We start from the raw sequence: 15,312 nt of genomic DNA on the forward strand, positions 1-15,312 counted from the left end.
CACTTCTAAACAATTCAGGACTTCGCGGGCGGACCATGTAAATCTCATATCAACAATAGATAAGAGATTTTCTTTGAAACCTCTAACAATAGATAGAGACTTAAACCCAGGTGCAACTCGGGTCGGGTCGGGTCGGGTCGGGCCGGGCCGGGTTTTTTTTTCTGAAAAACCAATGATTCCCAAACCCAGCCCTACTCATGATAATTCTCGGGCTGAGTTGGGTCGGGTCGGGTTTCTTTCACGTTGATGTGTCGTAGGAAAAAAAAAAACAAATCTTCACACAATCATACCAAAAATCTCTGAATTTATGTAATCAAGAAGGAAAGTATGTTCCCATAACATAGAATTGGTCTGTAAGGCTCTCTGAACAAAAATCTTAAAACCCTAAAATAATAGATGCATCCCATCACAAATTCGGGGTGCCCGGAGGCATGCACATGACACCCCATATTTTCCCACTATAGTAGTATATGTATTGTTTGATAGAAACAAAGATAGATACACTTCCCAATACAAAGAAAGTTATTTCAGAATGAAACTTCGATTGCAATAAGTATTCTTTGGGAGACGACCTTGAAATTTTTGTTTAATGAAAGAAATGGCTATGGACTTGCACTTCAACATGAGTTCAGATGCATCAATTCATCAACAGAAACGAATGAACACAATCCATCAATGAAAAAAACACTCCATACCCTTCAAATGTAGGGTCCAATCATCTGATCAAGGATCTCCAACTGGAAGTTCTCTCCATCAGCGCGCTTTGCATTTGTGCTATCTGAGGATGGCTCCAGCTAGTTCATATGCTCACTTGGTATCCAGGGAAAGAACCCCACTTTGTGCTTGGTTGCATGAAGAAGGTGATAGAGGAAGAACCATGTGGTAATTCAGTAATCGCGTGTGTGCACCACTGAATCATTTACGCAGAACAAAATTTTAATACAAATGCAATCAAACATAATTTGCAACATAATTATATGCAATATAGTCAAAATCCATTTGCGGATTAAAAGTTATGCATCAAAATTATATTTTATACCCAATCAGGACCTAAGACAAGACTGGCTGTTACATAAAAAGTGCTCCAATTTGAGACAGAGACACCGGTAAATTACCAAATTGTTTGTGATCGGAGTGCAGCATCCACAATAATTCTTCTCAATAATCTGCAATTATGAAAAAAAAATGTCTGAGATTAAGTAAAATGGAAAGTTGTATAGAAGAGAAAGAAGACCATCAATATGAAAGAATCGTCTTTTATTATAACTGAATTGGTCTAGTAGCAAAAACTAAGCCAGCTCTATTCTCCAAAGTCCAAACCAAAAAAACATTTTTGCCCCATTTTCCTCTTCATAAAGAAGAATGGAGTAATTCCAAAGTGTATTTGTTAACCATACCTCTGCAAATATGCAATTTGAAGACATGCATTTAATTCCCGCCGAAAAAGTTTAGGAACTATCGGACAAGAACTGAATGGACACTTCCAGCTTCCCAAGTTTTCGTTTACGGGTAGATTTCGTTTTAGTTTCCTTAATAGAGCACAAATGTGATGGTAGAAGGGCCTTTTGCGATGGTAGTTCACCAATGAAGAGTACAGTCTGGGCCCAACCAGCATATTTTCCATATTTGCCTACAAATGCCTCCGCCACACGGCTGCAAAGAGCAGGTGTCAAACGTGCACCTGCAAGCTCCGGGGTGATGTATCGAGTTGCAATCTTCACACAATCCATGGCAAACATGAGCATAGCATATCAAAACTTCATCAAAAGACAAATAATAGCACAAAAATCATGAGCATACATACGCTATTTACGGTGAGCTAGTGCCTAACAATTGTACAAACCTACAGATAAATTTTATTTTTATGAAGGTTAGGGTGTGGGATACGTGTTCCATATCCTCTTTTTTCTCTTTTGCGTCAATATTGGTTAGGTGATTGTTCTTTCATATATATAGACAAAGACAAAAAAAAATAAAAATCCTTTTGAGCATAAATCTTCTTTAATTGACAATCCTAATCTAGAGCAAGAGAGAGAGGTCTCTAAGAAAAGACGTGTTGATTTGTGTCCGAGAGGGATGTGGACATTTCAGAACATTTAAAAATTTGCACCATTTCTGTTACCCTGTGGCACTTTAGTAAATAACATGAAAGAAGAGCACATTAACAATTTTATGTAAATTCTTTTAGTTGATGGAAAGCTGAAAAAGTCACCTGCCACACGTGTGTATCAACAGGAATAGCATGGTGTTGGTCGAGAGAGAAAAGGGCAATGCAGGCTGCAACCTTGGGACCAACTCCTGGCAAAGTACAAAGGGCATCGACCACTTCATGGAGCTCCAAGCCACGAAGCGAAGAAAGCCACTCTGCACCTCCACCAGGCTTTGACTGTAAAGCCTTAACCGCACCAACTATGTATTTGGCCCTGCTCATTAGTAAACCAGCATCAATCACTAAACATGGTCTCAATAACAAGAATTAGTTCCAGAACGTCAAAGAGTGAACACAAGAAATGGAAAAGAATAGTCACCAAGAGTTCAGCAAAAACGATATATAAACACACATCTTTATCTTTACAGGACAAAAGGTCATAGATGAGAGAAAACTTAACTCCATTGAGATAATTAAAGCCTTTGTTATGATGGATACATTAATTTCTTATATTACAGACTAATCCACTTCCCATATAGTGCATAGTAAAAATAAGAAAGAAGAAAGAAAGTGAAATTTTATTAATGAAAGGGGCGAAGAATAAAACAATGAAACTTAAATAAGAAAAAGAAATAGATAGATTAGGGATCCTAGCAGTGTTTAAAAATGCGGATTTGACGCGGAACGTGGCCAAGAAAAATCCTTGTCGACTAGGCGCGGACACGGCCAAGAACGCGGTTGACACGGTTAACAAGGTCATAACTCGGGAGAGTCAAAGGAGTTTATTGACTTTGTAGGGCAAAACGCGGAACGCGGATGTGGTGCAACGCGGAACGCGAAAAGGAGTCGACTCGGGCGAGTTCCTTGCCGAGTCAGGGAGTTTTTAAACATTGGATCCTAGTAGCCGGAAACTCCAAGGGAAGGTGGGAAACTCGCTTAAAACGTGTTTCGGAAATGTTTCCGAAACATGATGAAAGAAATAGGGGAAACATTTACGAAACGTCTCCAAAATGCATGGGAAAGACATAAAAAAAATGAGAAACTTATGCGAAATGTGTTAGAAACGTATGAAAAACTCGTAGAAAACATACTGAAATGTGCGGGAAACATGTGTGAAACTTACGAAAATCGCTTACGAAAAAATACACCAAAAAATTGCCGAATAGATATTAAAAAGGAAAACAAAAGGCATATATTGTTATAAAATATAAAAAATATTCAAATAGAAACTCGAAATTAACAAATTTTAAATCTACAAAACCATATATTTCGTGTTTTCCTTGTCTTTCACATGTTTTCATTGACATTTCTCTGTCATTTTTGAAACGTTTCTAATGTTTCCTAAGACATTTACCAATGCGTTTCTCGTATGATTTTCTATTGTTTTTATGTTTCTCATTTCCCCTTTCCAAATGTTTCCTATTTCTGTTTCACGTTTCGCTTCCCGAATTTGTTTCCCATCCCTGGTAACTATGGAAAAGATACTCTAGCAGGGTTGGAGCAGTGAAAATCAAACAAAACAATTTGCGGGAGTAAAACCATCTCACATGGGTAGATGAAGATGAAGGATCGACTCCCTTGTCATCCCAGAACGTGCTAGAGCATCTGCATCAGAATTGGTTGATCGCCAAATATGAATGAGATCTATAATATGACACCCCAAAACATGCTAGAGCGTTTTCCCATTTCAAATGAATTTTCCTAGATATTTATCTATCATTACCATTAAAAAAAGATATTTCTCTATCATTTCCCAAACATTTCCAACGTCTTTCCCAATACGTTATCATACGATTTCCTATCCCTTTCAAACTTGTTTTCCCTATATAATTTCCCCCACATTTTCAAATTCTATTTCACATTTCGATCCCAAAATTTTTTTCCCAACCTAGTAACTATGGTATAGAGTTCTTACAGAACAAAACTCTCTTATGGTAGCAAGCTGCATAGTGCTTACTCAAACTCTTGTAATTTGGCAATTAGGTATTGGGTTGCAACACCTAATGCTCTACTTATTATGCCAACATCCATGCATTCTCATTTCATTCCAAATCACTCTATGGCTCTTTGTTTGATGATTCTATAGACTAGAGCCATCCCCACAAAGCACAAACATAGGAATAGTTCAAGACCCCTCTCATTACAAGTAATAGATCAAAGGAGAACCAAACAATCACTCAATAGTTAACAAGAAAAAATAATTAGAAACAACAGAACTAGCTTGAAAATCGGTCTGAGGCCTATATGGTATGAAATTAGTCAGCAAGTACATTTACCTCTACCTGTCGAAATAACCAAATTCAGTACATAATTTTACTGCTCTGTATTTCTATTCTATCCACACCAAGCTAAACTGTGGGATAACTTCCATTTCAACTAACATCCCCAAGACAAAAAATAATAGAAACTCGCGAATTAAACAAAATGTGAATAAGAAACAAACCTGTAACCAAAACCGGCCTCGCGAAGCTGAGCCTCCGAAACCATCGACAATCGCTCCAAAGACGGGAATTCATAGAAATCAAAGTCCCCAACAGTCCCCAAAAACTCACCCAAAGAAGAAAGAAATCCAACCATCTTAGTAATCCTCCCAATGTTGTTATTAGAAGAACACAAAAACTGAAATAGACACTCAATTGGGTCCTGCCTAAGAACGCGGGCCCCAGCAAGATGCGGTGCCAATTGGGCAAACCTGGAATCAGATTCTGAGAAGGACTTAAACAAGTCATTAAGAGAAATGGTGAGATTGAGAAAGTCATAGAGAGAAGCCTTAGCTTGGAGGGGATTGGGAGAGTGGTGGATTAAGTAGGAAAAGGGGGAGGACTGATCACAGCCGTTGATGTCGTGTTTGAGGGAGATGAGATGGGAATTGATGGGGCCTGTGAATTGGAAAGGGGATGTTTGTTTCCATGTGAAGGTTTGGCCTGTGGGGAATGTGAGGGGTAAGGAGAGTTCAGAAGGTGAGATGTTGAGGGTTTGCCAGGGTTGGAGGGGTTGGAGGGGGTGGATGTGGGAGAATTTGGGGGTGAGGTTTTTTTGGGTTTTGGAGGGTGGGATGGATGGTTTGATGGGGTTGAGATGGGTTGGGGTTTTGGGGTTTATTGGGGGTGTTGGAGGAGGAATAGGAGATGTGGGTTGTGGTTTGATGGTGGGGATTTTTTGTGGTGTTGGTGGTTTTGGTGGCTTCATGATGAATAGAGAAGCAACCAAAATCTCTCTCTCTCTCTCTCTCTCTCTCTACTAGATTTTGAGATCAAGCTCTCTCTATCTTTTCTGTGATTTTCCTGTGTTTCTTATCTTTATTTTCAGAAATGAAAGGAGGAATATAACAAGGGATTTGCTAGGGACCATCGCAGAAGACATCTCGCAGGTGGGAGAGAGCTCAGATGACTTAAAATTAATAAGGCATTTCTAGACCCGACAAGAAGTGACCCGGATCCGCGGGTCCACCCGGCCCGCCCGTAATTTACGGGGTCGAGGACACTAGTGAGTGACCCGTCCGTATGGGTCATGTCAAAAATTGGTTAGGCCGGGCGGACTTGTGGGTGCCCATAAAAACCCAAATGATTTAGATTTTATATGGTGGAAGCCCTTATAGTCCCATATTTTACATAAAGTACTGTACAGACCACACTGTAGGATGATCTAAACCGTCCATGTGATGGAACACAACTTAATAGGTTGTGCCCTAAAAGTCATTTCCATAGGATGATCCTAGCCCTCCGATCTATAGAGGTTTCCATAAATAAAAATATGCAATTCCTCCATAGATCATAGGGCTAGGATCATCCTGACTTTTAGGGCACCAACCTATTTACGCTATGGCCCATCACATGGACAGTTTGGATCATCCAATTACAGTATGGGAATAAAAACATCAAAACAAAGAAAAAAAACCGGGTGACCTGCGGGTCCACCCGGCCTGGCAACCAATTGCCCCTCCTAGAGTCCTAGCCTCATTTGCTCCGTCCCTAATACGTTGGATGATCCATATGGTAGGACCCATTATAAGGAAAATTCCAAAAACAAGATCGATGACTTGAACAAATTGAGAAAATTATCAAAGGTCCACATTCAATGCTTAAAAACCCAATTGATCGGACGTACAGGATGGCATAATTATGGGTATGATGTTGTAAGTAGGGCCCACAACATGAGATTGTTCCGTCAGTCCCCTATAGCTCGCTCCTAATAAATAGAGAACAGAATCTGCTGTGAGAAACATACGATTTTTAGTCCTCTTCATCCTCTCTATAGACTTTCAAGCCGGTACAAAAGATAAGTTGCAGAGGAAGGAAAAAAGGAGAGAGATGGGAAGAAAGGCATGGTGTAAGCTTTTGTTTGTGATAATGGTTATGGCCATTACATTTCATGGACACTGCAATGCAGTAGAAAACAAGCAAGAAAAGGAGAAACCCACATCATATTTCTCTGTCATAAGGACTGTTCGAGGTTCCTCAATCGTCTTGCCAGTCGAGGGAAATGTTTATCCTCAAGGGTAAATCAAAACTCATTTGTCTCTTTCTGAAATTGATGATTCTCTTTATGTCTCTCTGTTTGATTTGGGTTGAATTTAGGGTCTCTTTTTCATGGCTTGTATTGATTGATTACCAATTTCAAATTTACTTAATTCTCTATCTTGATAGGATTTCAAGTGTTTTCTTGTGAAATTCATTCAATTCGTGTCGTGGGTCATCCAAGAAAACAAGCATTTGGTCTTCTCTCTCTATGCAACTAGTAAATTTGATTTGTATCAGTACTCAAGAAATATGATGAACAAATTTCCGAGTCCTTTTTTTTTGGTTTGGTTTGACTGATTACTAATTTCAAATTTAATTAATTCTCTATCTTGATAGTATAGCAAGCGTTTTCTTGTGAAATTCATTCAATTCGTGGCATGGTTCATCCAAGAAGAGAGAAATTTCATCATCTCTCTCTATACAACTTGTAAATTGGATTGGTTTTAGTGCTCAAGAAAGATGATGGACCAATTTCGGAGTCCTTTTTTATTGCTTTGTTTGATTGATTACTGATATCAAATTTATTTAATTCTCATGAACCAATTTCCAAGTCCTTTCATGGCTTTGTTGATTGAAAACTGATATCAAATTTGCTTAATTCTATATCTTGATAGGATTTGAAACGTTTTCTTGTGAAATTCATTCAGTTTGTGTCACGGGTCATCCAAGAAGATAGGCATTTCATCTTTTCTCTCTATACAACTAGTAAATTTGATTTGTATCAGTACTCTTAAGAGAAAGATGATGAATAAAATTCCAAGTCCTTTTTTCATGGCTTCGTGTGATTGATTAGTAATTTCAAATTTACTTAATTATCTATCTTGATACGATTTCAAGCATTTTCTTGTGAAATTCATTCAATTCACGTCATGGATCATCCAAGAAGACAGGCCTTTCTCGGTAGTCAAGAAAGATGAGTAACCAATTTCCAAGTCATTTTTCATGGCTTCATTTGTTTAATAACTGATTTCAAATTTACTTAATTCTATATGTTGATATGATTTCAAGTGTTTGCTTGTGAAATTCATTCAATTTGTGTCATGGGTCATCACTGTACAAGCTCAAACCGGAGAATCTAGTCCACTGCGATGACCCCATCTGTGTTGTCATCAACCAAAATCATGAATTCGAGAACCCTCATGACCCATGCCACTACGCGGTAGAGTATGCTTATCGAAGCTCTTCCAATGGAGTTCTTGTTAGGGACGCTTTCTCCCTCCGCCTCACCAATGGCTCCCTCCTTCGATCCAATCTAGTTTTCAGGTAACACGAATAATTGTGTCTGAGCAACTTCAACACCATCATCCTCTTCTTTCAAATCCATTTCTTTTCTCAGAGATGTTTGTTATCTGGTTTATGTCTATAGATGTGGGTACTATCAAAAGGAGGCTGTCGATGAAACCCCATCTACCCCTTTGGATGGACTACTCGGGTTACGCAATGACGGATCCGGCATCAGCATCATATCTCAGATACAAGATATGGGCCTAACACAGAATGTGATCGGCCATTGTTTCAGCGGACGGGGTGGAGGGTATCTGTTCTTCGGAGACAGATACATTCCTTCTTCAGGGGTGACTTGGACACCAATGTCCAACACTATGTTGCAGTAAGCTTCTTCATTCTGTGTTCCCATAAAACTGTTAGCCCCAATAAAAATGGATTTTTGTGAAAAATATGCAGATTTGTAATGCAAAAAACCTATGAAGGAGCTACGGAGATACACGGCCAAGGACCTGTGTAGAGCTCTACTTTGAATAAGAAGAGACGCCAACATATATACTTAATATATGAGTTTTTATATGGTGCCCGACCGTAAAAATCCAAGGGCCAGGTGGTTTGCCACCTAGCCCGTCTGATTTTGACGGTCGGGCATCATATAAGTTCTCCTTAATATATATCAAAATGACTTCAAAGAAAACTTTTTCCTCTTCTTGTTATCCAAATGATCTCTACACTTTACCATTTTTCGATTTCTTTTTTCTACACAAATGGGCTAAATGTATATAGACAAACAACTTGTAAGATTCCTAATCCTAACCACATTAATCACTTTGGTTGTAACTCTAGGGAACATATAAAGACTTTTATTTTTTGAATGCATAGTAAATATGTACAATACTACAATGATACTTCACTTACCAAGGCACATTAATTTTGATTTACCAAATTCTAACAACTATTTGTTTTTCTTACTTGAAATCTCTCCTTTTGATGGATGATTGACGTTCTGCTAGGAAACATTATTCTGCCGGTACTGCGGATCTCACTTTCAGAAATCAACCTCTTGATGTTAGCAATTTTCCGCTAGTATTCGACAGTGAGACCCCCTACACTTACTTTACTTCTGGGACTTACGAAACATTCATTTCTGCGGCGAGAGTCTGAAACAAGAGAGAACGTGTTTCTTATCTTTTATAAATCTCTCTGTTTTAAGATCTTTTTAGCATTACAAAAACCGTTTGATGCTGCCAATTTCAGCTGCAAAATGATTTGTCTGGAAAGCCAATTGACAAAACTTTGGACACAACCCTTCCACTATGTTGGAGTGGTCTGGAAAAGTTCAATTCCATCCTTGATATCAAGAAATACTTCCAGTCCTTGGTACTGACATTTGCAAATGACAAGAGAGCTCAGCTGGAAATACCCCCTGAAGGTTATCTAATCATTTCAGTAAGTTCATCTTAAACCAAGGATGTATAATTTATGCTTTGTGTGTATATATTAAAACAATGAAAAAATTATACAAATAAGACTGCTTCTGCATTGACTGAATCGATTTCTAACCAAGTCTTTTTGCTCATCAGTCACATGGAAATGTTTGCTTGGGGATTCTGGATGGAACCGAAAACAGGTTGCAAGTGAACATTATTGGAGGTAAAATTCTTAAAACTCGAAGTTCTAGACTTTGCAATTTATATGTATTTCCAGATTAATTGGCATTTCCTTCATGGGTACTAGATATATCACTTCAAGATCTGATGGTGATTTATGACAACGAAAGCCGACGGATTGGATGGGTTCGTACGAATTGTGACCAGTTTACCGAGTCTGGAATCGCTCTACGGTGACGCTCTCAGCCTCTCCTCATGTTACAAACATGGGACTCTTAACAGAAGATTATCGTTTCTAAACATACCATTGTTAAAAGCTGAAAAAAAATAAATGGAAGCAGCATTCCTCTGTTTTCTATTGTCAATATGTAAATACACACTTTCAAATATCATAAAGGGAAACAGGAGGGGATATTATTTTTCTTTTCTACTACATGAAAGTGTGTGCAGTAAAAATAATATGGGGAAGCAGCATTCCTGTTTGTTTTGAATTTTGACAATGGATGATTATTGGAGTCAAAATTAAAGCTAAATTTGACTCCAATAATCAACTTCGGACTCACAATCGGTTCTCAAAATCCAAAACAAACAAAGCCCAATTGATAGAAAAAACAATGGATTTGGTTTCTGTACAGATTGCAACCTGCCATCTCCCCCTGACCCATGTATAAGGCGGAACCCACAATTTACACCTCATGTTTTTATATGGTGGGGCCCACTATTGATACTTCATGTTCTGATGGGTGGGGCCCACTATTTTGCACCTGTGCATAGCATGGGCCATGAATGCTAGTGATTTAATAAATTCTAACTTTTCGTGTGTGTATGTGTGTGTGTGAGAGAGAGAGAGAGAGAGACTAAAAAAAGGGAAATTTTTTTTGAAGAATTAATTCCTTGCTCTAAAGAGACTAGAACATGCTCGCTCTTTTAAAAGAGAAACCTCCTTTATTTCCCCCCCTCTCCTAACATTTCGTTTTCTTTAATTACGACTATTCTTCTCATGTATCAAGAAAAGAATCCCAAACCCATTCTAAGGTGTTATAAGTAGTAAGCTACTTCTTCATCTTATTTATGCTTGAAACACATTGAGAAAGCTTTTCTATCATTGCCCGAGGCTTCTTAATTAGTGGAAAAGATTACATCCTCGTATTTTATTTTCCAATCAGTTGCTGCTAACAAAGTGGTGCTCGGTGACCAGCCAAATCTTCGGGTAATTACCTTCTTATTTTCTTTTGTTTGATTACACATGAAAACCAAGTAATTTGATTCACCACAATTCAAGATTTATTTATAATGATACTCCTCTAAATAAGCCATACCCATATCATTTTCCTCTAATTCGAGGAAACAAAAAAAAAAAACTTTCCTGAGAAAAAAAATTCCTGGGAAACATTTTTCTTTCAATCCAAGAGAATATCCACCATTGATTTTTATTTTTTTTGGTGGACATTAATTGAGTGGATTGGATCTCGCCGATCAACATGAGTAATGATCAGGATAATTGATCGAGTGGGACCGACTATTCCAATCAATTTCCATTGGTCCCACCATGAATGGGTGATCCCAGCCCCTGAATCAAGCTTAATAAAGAAAAGATCTTCGTTCGGGATGGGATCATGGCCATTGATTTCCTTGGTTGGGGAATAGTACATCAGAGACCCAAAATTTTCATATTAGAGTTTAGCAAATGGGAAGTGATATATTCGACCCTTCTTCCCAAGAGGTGAAGATCACTCCCTCTTAAGTGTAATTATGACTGCACTTTTTACACTTAAGGGGGTGGCCCTGAGAAGAAAAAGGGGCGAATATATAATTTCCCTATAAAAATTTGAGAATATCTCTGATAATTTATCTTCTAGTTGTTATTGAGTGGAAGATATACAATGAGGATGTGAGATCAAGACCGTTGATCTTGTACCGGATCATGGGATTTTTCTTTGTTACAAACAGATTTTCCTAAAAAAAAATGGAAAAAATCAACACCCTTTTTTGGGCAATCACATCTCTCTTCCGATTTCATAACACTACTCTCTTCACTATCAATGGCTATGGCGAGCTGCGTAAACAAATCACCATTCTCTTTGTCCCCTGGTCTAGTGCTTCTTTATCCTCCCCTCAATGGCTAAGGCTTCTCTCCCATATTAGGTGAGCTTGTCTCATTATTAAATTGGTAGTGGAAATATCAGTAGCCTTTTCCTAAACTAAAACATAACAGAGAAAACATTTCCTACACACTTGTGTAGGTAAGTTACCTACACACTAGCTTAAAATACAGTGGGGGCCCACATTGTTTGGGTGATCCAAACCATTCATTTGAATGGTCCTCACAGAGATAGGGTGTCCACAAAAAATCAGATCCATAGGATCATCCCAACCCTACGATTTGTGGAGGTAAAATAGACGTGTATAAACCTTCACAAATTAGTCCATTTTTTGCCTCCATAGTTTGAATGGTTAGAATGATCCTGTGGATCTGATTTTTTGTGGACACCCTATCTATGTGAGGACCATTCAAATGAATTGTTTGGATCACCCAAACAATGTGGCCCCCCACTGTATTTTAAGGTAGTGTGTAGGTAACTTACCTACACAAGTGTGTAGGAAATGTTCTCTCAACATATAATACAGTTCCTTATTATTTTCCTTTTAAAAGTTCATTCATAAGCTCCCTACAGTAAGTATAAATTATTTTCTTTTTGAATGGTGCTAAGTATAAATTATTAGAAAAATATAATTATAAATCTTCTAATATGTAAGGAGGTATCTTATTTTAGAGAGAGAAATTTACAGTTACAACCCATCATGTTGATATTGGCATCCTTTATTTGAAAATTAACTATTAGAATCAGGGATGAAGGGAGCTAGGATTTGATCCTACATACCATTAGGATAGTGTTCTTTCTTGTTTATGTTATGATGGATTCCAGTGTGGTCATTATCTTCTTTTATAGGTTATGAAACTACAACTACAACTGCAAGTGAAGTGTGTATATTTTGATTGAGACGGAAGGAAATATTAGAGAGATGGAAGGCCTGAATGTTGTTGTCCGCAAAACAAACACAAACAGAAATGCAAACAGAGGGGTGGGGCGTGTATTTGAGCGCACGAGGAAACGTATCTGGGAAAGTCTGAGAGATCCAAATGTCGTTAAGATGGGTGTTGTAGTTAGAGAAGAGAATGGTGTGGTGGGGATAATGATGGCACGGCTCTTAAGAAGGGTGATGGAAGAAGCCAAAGAATCCCATCTCTTTGAATTTCCAATATGGGTAACAGTAGGCGAGAGTTCAACTGGGGAGTTGCAGAGGAAAATCGGGGAGGGGCTGGGGATCCGTGTGGGAAGTCGTAGGGAGGAAGATGCGGAAATACGAATCAAGGCGGCATTGGAAGATGGGAAGATTTTCCTGATTTTAAATGAAGTTCATGAACCCTTGGTTCTAGGCAAATTGGGGATATATGAAGATCAACTTGTTCTGGGTAGCAAGGTTGTGATTGTTACTCCAGTCCAACAAGTATGTTCTGTAATGGAAACCCATAGAATTATAGAGGAAGAAGGATGGGAGTCTTTGTCAGAGGAGGATGCTTGGGACTTGTTAGTCCAGGAGGCTATTGATGTGGCTGCTAACTTACCTGGAACTCAAGGTCGCATCACCGGAGAGGTGGTCATGGAATGTTGGGTTTATTGTTTGCTATTCCCGCATGCGGCTTATAAAGACGAATTGATCGCTTATTGGATCACGGAGGGATTTATCAGTGGATTTGGATGGGTAAAGCACCATGTTGTGGCTGCTGAAAATCTATTGGATGAGCTCAAGGAAAGATGTATGTTACAAGAAGAGGATAATAATAGGACAAGAATTCCCAATCGAATTGCGTCCAAGATATTTGCCGCCGCTACTGACCCAGGTAGAGGAGGAAGTAATCGTCATAGAATCCTGGCGAGATGTGAATTGGGACTGAAACAACCTCCCGAGATTGCCGAGTGGGAAGACAAGGAGAGGATCTCATTGTGCCGCAACCAAATAGAAAGACTCTCCTTCGCCACTACTCCTCCCAAATGTTCTAGACTCACCACTTTATTGCTTGATCACAATCCGTTGAGGGAGATCCCTGATTTGTTCTTTGAGCACATGAAGAGCCTTCGAGTCCTTGACCTATCCGTTACAAACATCACATCGTTGCCCTCCTCTCTGTCTTGCTTGTGTAACCTCCGCATGCTCTCATTGCAATTTTGTCCCTACTTGGAAACTCTTCCACTGCCTCTAATACAAGCCCTTACAGAACTTCAGTACCTCGATCTTTATGAGGCTACAATAAAACGTGTGACTTCAAAGGTATCCTTTGAGAATATGCCCAACCTTCATGTGCTAGACATTTCAACAAAAACAGGCAGGCGTGGCATCACTCAACTCTCTCTAAGGGGTTGTGGATCCTTGGAACTATTTTTTGGATTATACGGACTTGAAAATCTTGAGGTGCTTGATCTTTCGGGTACCAAAATCAAAGAGTTCCCCCGTCGTATTGCAGAATTGAAACGTCTAAGACGTCTAGACTTGCTAGACACAAAATATCTTACAACTGTTGATTGGAATGCGATACGATGGCTTCCAAAAGAGTTGAATTGGAACCAATGTTGTTTTGATTTGCCAAGACAATCTCAAATTAGAGGTAGCGATGGACATTGTATATCCGTAAGTGACACAAATATTTTCAAAACATTGGATGCAAACTCTCACTTGTGGGAAGGATACTTTCAGAAATTCTATTTCTATGTGTGTGCATGTGAAGAATGGCGTGAGGACAACGAACGGCAAGACAGCGATGATCCTTTCGAAAGAGACCAATTTTACTACAGTGACATTTTTGCAAAGGCCAAAATCAAACATCGCGACCCTTCTACAAGCTATAGCAAATGTTTAGAGGTTCACGCTACTAAAGGTGTTTTCGATGGAATTGGAGGAATTCTCTTTAACACGGAATTCTTTTCTCTGCAAAATAATCATTTCATTATAACACTATCGGATTTAGGTGTTGAAAATATGGGAAAACTTATAGAGTGTCGGATTGAGAAATGCCATCAAATGGAGAGTTTCATAGTTGGAAAAGGCAGAAATGTCAATGTATTGCAGTGCCTAAGGAAGCTATGGGTTTACCATGTTACCAAACTAACTACCTTGTGCAAGGGTATCTTTGGGCAAAAAAGCTTTACACTTCTAAATCACATCTATCTGGAGTCTTGTCAAGGGCTTGTGAATTTATTTTCTTTGGGTATATGCTTTGAAAAGCTACAAATACTTGAGCTCAAATTTTGCAGAAGATTGGAGACATTGTTCCAAGAAGACCAAGCAGGCCAAGATGCATTCCCATTGTTGCACACTTTATGGCTTTGGGAGCTACCAAAATTGAAGAGTATTTGCAATGGGTATTTGCCGACATTAGAGAAGTTGAGAGTCAAAGGATGTCCAAAGCTACGGAAGCTACCTCTTCATGTTGGCAATCCAAACACTACACCAGAAGTTTCAGGAGAGACGAACTGGTGGAATAATCTTGTATGGGAAGATATGGGCATCAAGAACCATATCCGTTTTCAGGATCAAGATCCATTTAGTTTGTAATTCTTCTTTCCCTTTTTTCTTTTATTTTTCTTAAATTTTTGTTTTATGACTTTTCAATTTGTATAGGCTTGGATTTTTTTATTTTTTTTGAATGATTTGTATAGGCTCGGATTAGTGATACTGTACTTTTCTTTTACATGTAAGCGAGCATACATCAACATTGGAGACAAAAGCTCAGTCCTCCACCAAGTGCCTG

The 15,312-nt window shown here is 38.7% G+C and overlaps 3 protein-coding genes across 3 annotated transcripts; 2 read left to right on the forward strand and 1 right to left on the reverse strand.

Moving 5' to 3' along the window:
- Positions 1 to 284: 284 nt before the first annotated feature.
- On the reverse strand, positions 285 to 5,424 carry OGG1 (8-oxoguanine-DNA glycosylase 1). The gene is made up of 5 exons (XM_077368788.1): positions 4,593 to 5,424; positions 2,213 to 2,423; positions 1,398 to 1,715; positions 1,116 to 1,166; positions 285 to 910 (listed from the first exon to the last, which is right to left on the reverse strand). The coding sequence occupies exons 1-3, from the start codon at positions 5,336 to 5,338 to the stop codon at positions 1,449 to 1,451; spliced, it is 1,224 nt and encodes a 407-aa protein (XP_077224903.1). The 5' UTR covers positions 5,339 to 5,424; the 3' UTR covers positions 285 to 910; positions 1,116 to 1,166; positions 1,398 to 1,448.
- Positions 5,425 to 6,360: 936 nt separating this feature from the next.
- LOC143857670 (aspartic proteinase Asp1-like) lies at positions 6,361 to 9,933 on the forward strand. The gene is made up of 7 exons (XM_077368107.1): positions 6,361 to 6,647; positions 7,690 to 7,932; positions 8,036 to 8,278; positions 8,907 to 9,051; positions 9,142 to 9,342; positions 9,477 to 9,546; positions 9,631 to 9,933. The coding sequence occupies exons 1-7, from the start codon at positions 6,460 to 6,462 to the stop codon at positions 9,738 to 9,740; spliced, it is 1,200 nt and encodes a 399-aa protein (XP_077224222.1). The 5' UTR covers positions 6,361 to 6,459; the 3' UTR covers positions 9,741 to 9,933.
- A 2,723-nt stretch (positions 9,934 to 12,656) lies between these two features.
- Positions 12,657 to 15,248, forward strand: LOC143857671 (putative disease resistance protein At1g61300). The gene has a single exon (XM_077368108.1). It carries the CDS (start codon positions 12,657 to 12,659, stop codon positions 15,114 to 15,116), a length of 2,460 nt encoding a protein of 819 aa, XP_077224223.1. The 3' UTR covers positions 15,117 to 15,248.
- Positions 15,249 to 15,312: the final 64 nt, after the last annotated feature.

This window comes from Tasmannia lanceolata, unplaced genomic scaffold, assembly GCF_043159265.1.
Source record: "Tasmannia lanceolata isolate RefF3 unplaced genomic scaffold, GAP_Taslan_0.1 ptg000025l, whole genome shotgun sequence".
NCBI lineage: Eukaryota > Viridiplantae > Streptophyta > Magnoliopsida > Canellales > Winteraceae > Tasmannia > Tasmannia lanceolata.

Excerpts from the sequence above, each read along its gene's own strand:
- OGG1 (XM_077368788.1), bottom strand. The coding sequence starts at position 5,338 with ATGAAGCCACCAAAACCACCAACACCACAAAAAATCCCCACCATCAAA. Across the intron at positions 2,424-4,592 it reads GAGGCCGGTTTTGGTTACAG|GGCCAAATACATAGTTGGTG; the intron begins GTTTGTTTCTTA and ends ACTAATGAGCAG. Across the intron at positions 1,716-2,212 it reads TTGATACACACGTGTGGCAG|ATTGCAACTCGATACATCAC; the intron begins GTGACTTTTTCA and ends GATTGTGTGAAG.
- LOC143857670 (XM_077368107.1), top strand. The coding sequence starts at position 6,460 with ATGGGAAGAAAGGCATGGTGTAAGCTTTTGTTTGTGATAATGGTTATG. Across the intron at positions 6,648-7,689 it reads GGAAATGTTTATCCTCAAGG|AAATTCATTCAATTTGTGTC; the intron begins GTAAATCAAAAC and ends TGTTTGCTTGTG. Across the intron at positions 8,279-8,906 it reads ATGTCCAACACTATGTTGCA|GAAACATTATTCTGCCGGTA; the intron begins GTAAGCTTCTTC and ends ACGTTCTGCTAG.
- LOC143857671 (XM_077368108.1), top strand. The coding sequence starts at position 12,657 with ATGGGTGTTGTAGTTAGAGAAGAGAATGGTGTGGTGGGGATAATGATG.